Here is a 6063-nt window from a genome sequence, read left to right on the forward strand (position 1 = left end):
ATATTGTATATATATTATAAATGCACTACATTCTCAACAATATACCATATACATACTATTTCATACACTTGGTTTGTAAATCAGTTAAGGCAAGAAAGGAGAAAATAAGTGCTTAAACTGTATTTTATATTTACATAATTGCCTTCAACTCTGTTCTTTGTTTCTTGTGTGTATGTGAATTACCAACTGGAGTCACTTACTTGCAGTTCAAAAAAACTCTTCAGGGGCGCCTGGGTGGCTTAGTCGGTTGAGCATCAGATTTCAGCTCAGGTAATGATCTCACGGTTTGTGGGTTGGAGCCCCGCGTCGGGCTCTGTGCTGACTGCCAGCTCAGAGCCTGGAGCCTGCTTCAGATTCTGTACCTCCTTCTCTCTCTGACCCTCCCCTGTTCACACTGTCTCTCTCTCAGAAATAAATAAAAAAACATTAAAAAATTATTTTAAAAAACTCCTTCCATATTTGTTGTAAGGCAGGACTGGTAGGAACAAATTCTCTCAGTTTTGTTGACCCGAGAAATATTTTATACTGTCTTCATTTTGAAAAGTAGCTTCACTGGACATGGGATTCTTGGTTTTTTTTGTTGTTGGTTTTTTTTTTATTCCTAGGAGAGAGAGAGAGACAGCGTGAGCAGGGGAGGGTCAGAGAGAGAGGGAGACACAGACTGAAACAGGCTCCAGGCTCTGAGCTGGCAGTCAGCACAGAGCCCGACGCGGGGCTCGAACCCACGAACCGCGAGATCATGACCTACGCGAAAGTCGGACGCTTAACCGTCTAAGCCACCCAGGCGCCCCTCTTGGGTTTTTTTTTTTTTTAACTTTAAATATATTATCCCACTGCCTTCTGGCCCCCATTGTTTCTGCTAGGTCAGTCGTTAACGGCATTAGGGTTTCTGTATAAATAGGTATTTGCTTCTTTCTGCTTTGGAGATTTCTCCTTGTCTTCACCTTTCAGAGTTTTGACGATGATGTGTCTGTCTGTGGCTTTCTCTCTGTTGGAATTTGTTGAGCTTCTAGATGTGTAAGTATTTTTCAATAAATTTGGGAAGTTTTCAGTAATTATTTCTTCAAACATTTTTCTGCTCCTCTCTCTCTCTCTCTCTCTCTATGTGTGTGTGTGTCTCTCTCTCCTCTTTCTAGTACTCCCGCTACATATATGTTGGTGTACTTAATGGCGTCCCACATTTCCCTGAGGCTCTCTTCATTTTTCTGTCTCTTTCTTCAGCTTGCATAATCTTTATCAATCTATTTATAGGATTACTTCCAGTTCAAACTCACCGTTGAGCCCCTTCAGGGGTTTTTTGGTAAAACTTTTTGATTTTAATTATCATACTTTTCAACTCCAGAATTTCCATGTGTTTATGTTTTAAAATTCCTTCCTCGTATAGTCTTGATTTGATAGGCCGTCTTTATTTTTTTTAATTTTTAATGAATATTTTTGAGAGAGAGAGAGACAGACAGACAGAGCACAAGCAGGGGAGGGGCAGAGAAAGAGGGAGACACAGAATCCAAAGCAGGCTCCATGCTCCAAGCTGTCAGCACCGAGCCCAACATGGGGCTGGAACTTACTAACGGTAGGATCATGACCTGAGCCCAAGTTGGATGCTTAACCGACTGAGCTCCCTAGGCGCCCCTTCTTTTATTTCTTTAAACATGTTTTCCTTTAGTTCTATGAGTATATTTTTTGAAGTTTCTTTTTGTATTTTTTTAATTTTAAATTTTAATTCCATTTAGTAAACATACGGCGTGTTATTCATTTCAGGTGTACAATATAGTGATTGAACACTTCTATCACAAGTGCACTCCTTAATTCCCATCACCTATTTCAACCATCGCCCCATCCACATCCCCTCCAGTTATTAGCAGTTCTCTATAATTAAGAGTCTGTCTTCTGACTTGTGTGTCTCTCTCTTCTTTTCCTTTTGCTCATTTGTTTGGTTTCTTAAATTCCACATATTAGTGAAATCATATAGTATTTGTCTTTCTCTGATTGACTTATTTCACTTAGCATAATATTCTCTAGCTCCATCCACACTGTTGCAAATGGCACTATTTCATTCTTTTTATGGATGAATAATATTCCATTGCATACATATACCACATCTTCTTTATGTATTCATTAGTCAATAGACACTATTCATCTTTCATTCTACCCTTAACATACTGTTTTACTTTTAGAGTCCTGGATATTTGACAAAGCAAGTGTCTCCTCACTGTCTTTCTACATTTTCCTAGCTTATTTTCATGCTTATTTGTAGATGACATTTAGATTCTCTTTTATTTATTAAAAACCATGTTAGAATTTTATGTCTCAACACATTAAATTTTAGATTAATTCAAGGGAATATGCACCAGTGCCACAAATTTATCTTTCTGTTTGGCATCATCATGGTATATTTATTATTAAATGTGTACATCATGGCTCACTGGAGATGTTGAAGATCCTGTCTGATGCCTGTTAACATCTCAATGCATAGATCTGTTTGGTGATGGTGTGGATGGAATTGTTTCACCTCGGCTTCTATCCTGTTTCTGATTATTGCCTACATGTAATAATAGTAGGCAATGTTTCTTGACTGTTCACTGCAGACTGGCTCTCTGTGTTAAGCACATTGTGACTTAATTTGCACATGAAGAAATGGGCTATTAAAGAGCACAGGTGATTACCAGACAAATGACCGGTGGCAGCACTTGGGCTGGAATACAAGTGAGTGTTCTGACAATACAGTCTTACTAACTGCATGATATGACTGTGCAGTGCTGTTAGTTTGGGGCCCATGTACTGTGTGATTGTCCAGTCCAATGTAAACCCTTCTTATTCCTAATGACCTATCAGTTGATTATCTTAGATTTCCCAGATAAATTCTCATTTCAGCAAATAATTATTTTTCTTTGTCTTTTCTAATACTTTTACTTACCCTTTTTTGTTCCCTTGTGTAATACTCATTTTTATCATGTATATACTTGTTTTAAATATCACCGAAAAACCTATGCAATATACATGAACTATGTACTAATCTTTAAGCATGGCAAGAGTATTTAAGACAATAGAATTTCATATATGACATAGACATAATTCCTAGATTTGATTATGCCAAATTAGCAGGAGCTGGAATGATTAAGGTTCATAAAGGTTTTCCACGTTCTGTTTTTGTCTCATTATTTCTTTTTTATTTAAAAAAATTATACAATTGAGTCTATTTTAATGATATTTTTATAAAATTAAGATATTTTTAATGCTAAGAAAATGATTGGTTTTACTTATATGAATGTTCTTATTCAATAGAAGACACGTAGCAGACATTTGGTGGTGCTGATGTTGTAGACAGTTGGGGAAATGGATGGAGGCAACCAGACGGGAGTCTCTGAGTTCCTACTCCTGGGGATCTCAGAGAGTCCTGAGCAGCAGCGGGTCCTGTTCTGGATGTTCCTGTCCATGTACCTGGTCACGGTGGTGGGAAATGTGCTCATCATCCTGGCTATTGGCTCTGACGCCCACTTGCACACTCCCATGTACTTTTTCCTGGCCAACCTCTCCTTCACTGACCTCTTCTTTGTCACCAACACAATCCCCAAGATGTTAGTGAACCTTCAGTCCCAGAACAAAGCCATCTCTTATGCAGGGTGTCTGACACAGCTCTACTTCCTGGTCTCCCTGGTGACACTGGACAACCTCATCCTGGCCACAATGGCATATGACCGCTATGTGGCCATCTGCCGCCCCCTCCACTATGTCACAGCCATGAGCCCTGAGTTCTGCATTTTGCTCCTCACCTTGTGTTGGTCACTTTCTCTCCTCTATGGCCTCACCCTCACCCTCCTCATGACCAGGGTGACCTTCTGTGGTTCCCGGAAGATCCACTACATCTTCTGTGAGATGTATGTTCTGCTGAGGTTGGCCTGTTCCAACACCCAGATCATTCACATAGTGCTGATTACCACGGGCATCTTTATCTTCCTCACCCCCTTTGGGTTCATGATGATATCCTACATTCGTATTGTCAGAGCCATCCTCCGAATACCCTCAGCCTCTAGCAAATACAAAGCCTTCTCCACCTGTGCCTCTCATTTGGCTGTGGTCTCTCTTTTCTATGGGACGCTTTGTATGGTATATTTGCAGCCCCTCCAAACATACTCCACGAAGGACTCGGTAGCCACAGTGATGTATGCTGTGGTGACCCCCATGATGAACCCTTTCATCTACAGCCTGAGGAACAAGGACATGCATGGGGCTCTGGGAAAACTCCTCTTAAGGAAAGGCTTCCAGAGGTTGACATGAGCTAATTTTGGAAATTGAAGTGGAGACTAGGAATTTTCTACCACATCAAAGCATTATCTTACACAGACACAGGAGTGATTAGGACATAGCTCCAGCTCAGAATGAATTTATGTATCTGTGGTGAAGGAAAGGCATGTATGTGTAACCCCAAATCCCCCAAATCACAAAAGGCTTGGAAATAAATGAGGTCATACCAAGAATTTTGCAGGGTAAGATCCTTCAGCTACGTGGCCACAGTATCACATTGCCACCATGCTCTGGAATCCATGTAAATGGATTAACTCACCAACTAAAAGATATGCAATGTCTGAATGTGTAAAATAAATATACCCAACTATATGTTACCTACAAGACATAACACTAGAAGTTGAAAGATTGTCATAAAAACCCAAATCTGTACTTAATAGTTTAGGAATTATAGTTTAACCAAAATATGTATTTTAACAGAATGTGCTCCTAAGAATTGGTCAATGCTTTATTTAAAAAATTGGATACACAAAATATTGGGCATCTATACTAACAGAGGTAAAACATGGGGTCAAATAGCTGTGAGACATTGTGATCCTGGGCCTGTATTCCCACACAAAAGTGACCTCCTTGGCTCGGTAGCACTTTGTCCTTTCAGACATGGCATAAACTCTGCAGTTCGTCAGCATGCATCATTGCGTTCTTGGCATTGGTTTTCTCAGGAGAAAGTAATATTTTCTGGATTCACAGAGATACCACAAAAAGAAAAATAATTGTATTTTTTGAGAAAAAGCACGAATGTTTCTTTCTGGAGTATATAGTATCCCAACACGTTTAACAAGCAAGCAAAGAGCACCTGTATCAAACCTATTTTACATTAAATGAATCTTACAGTGATCAATGTACAAAAAAGTTATGATATGAAAACTTTAAAGAGCAAAAAGAAGACTGAAGTTTTTCATTCCTTTTTCAATATTATTATAAAATGAACAATGATATTGTGCAATGTTGTTGTATTTGATGAAATAATTGGCTGGGCTTCACTCTTTTTAGAGATTTTGAGTATTAAATGATGGTCTTTGGGATTTAGCAAAAATTACGTGCTTCAAACAGAAAGCAGCATTCATGCCTTGCCACATGAGACATAAACATAAATAATACCACTGAATTCACTATATTTATTTGTGATGATGAAAGGTTTGATCCTTCCAAAGAAACTTTGGAAAAGATTCTCTATTAGACACAATATCAAGAAATCAGCTATATTATAATTAGAGAAAAAAATAACTTCAAAATTTTAATGTTAGCTGATCAAAATTAGTTAAGTCTACTACAAACTGCACTCTGATAGTATTGGTAATAATGTCAAACTTGCTTTTATTTTTTTTAATGTTTATTTATTTTGAGAGAGAGAGACAGAGTGTGAGTGGGGGAGGGGCAGAGAGAGAGGGAGACAGAATTCAAAGCAAGCTCCAGGCTCTGAGCTGTCAGCACAGAGCCTAACATGGGCTTGAACTCACAAACCATGAGATCATGACTCATGAACCATGAGATCATGACCTGAGCTGAAGTCAGACGCTTAACTGACTGAGCCACCCAGGCGCCCCTTGTCAAACTTGTTTTTAAAAATTAAATCCAGGGGCTCCTGGGTGGCTTAGTCGGTTAAGCGTCCGGCTTTCGCTTAGGTCGTGATCTCACGGTTCGTGGGTTCGAGCCCCGTGTCGGGCTCTGTGCTGACTGCCAGCTCAGAGTCTGGAGCCTGTTTCAGTCTGTGACTCCCTCTCTCTCTGACCCTCCCCTGCTCACGCTGTCTCTCTCTCT

General features: G+C 39.5%; 1 protein-coding gene across 1 annotated transcript; it reads left to right on the top strand.

The window, feature by feature from the left end:
- The first annotated feature begins 3297 nt into the window (after positions 1 to 3297).
- On the top strand, positions 3298 to 4275 carry LOC144219682 (olfactory receptor 1D2-like). The gene has a single exon (XM_077749755.1). It carries the CDS (start codon positions 3334 to 3336, stop codon positions 4273 to 4275), a length of 942 nt encoding a protein of 313 aa, XP_077605881.1. The 5' UTR covers positions 3298 to 3333.
- The last annotated feature ends 1788 nt before the right edge of the window (positions 4276 to 6063 follow it).

Source organism: Crocuta crocuta, unplaced genomic scaffold (assembly GCF_008692635.1).
Source record: "Crocuta crocuta isolate KB4526 unplaced genomic scaffold, BGI_CrCroc_1.0 scaffold149, whole genome shotgun sequence".
Classification (NCBI taxonomy): domain Eukaryota; kingdom Metazoa; phylum Chordata; class Mammalia; order Carnivora; family Hyaenidae; genus Crocuta; species Crocuta crocuta.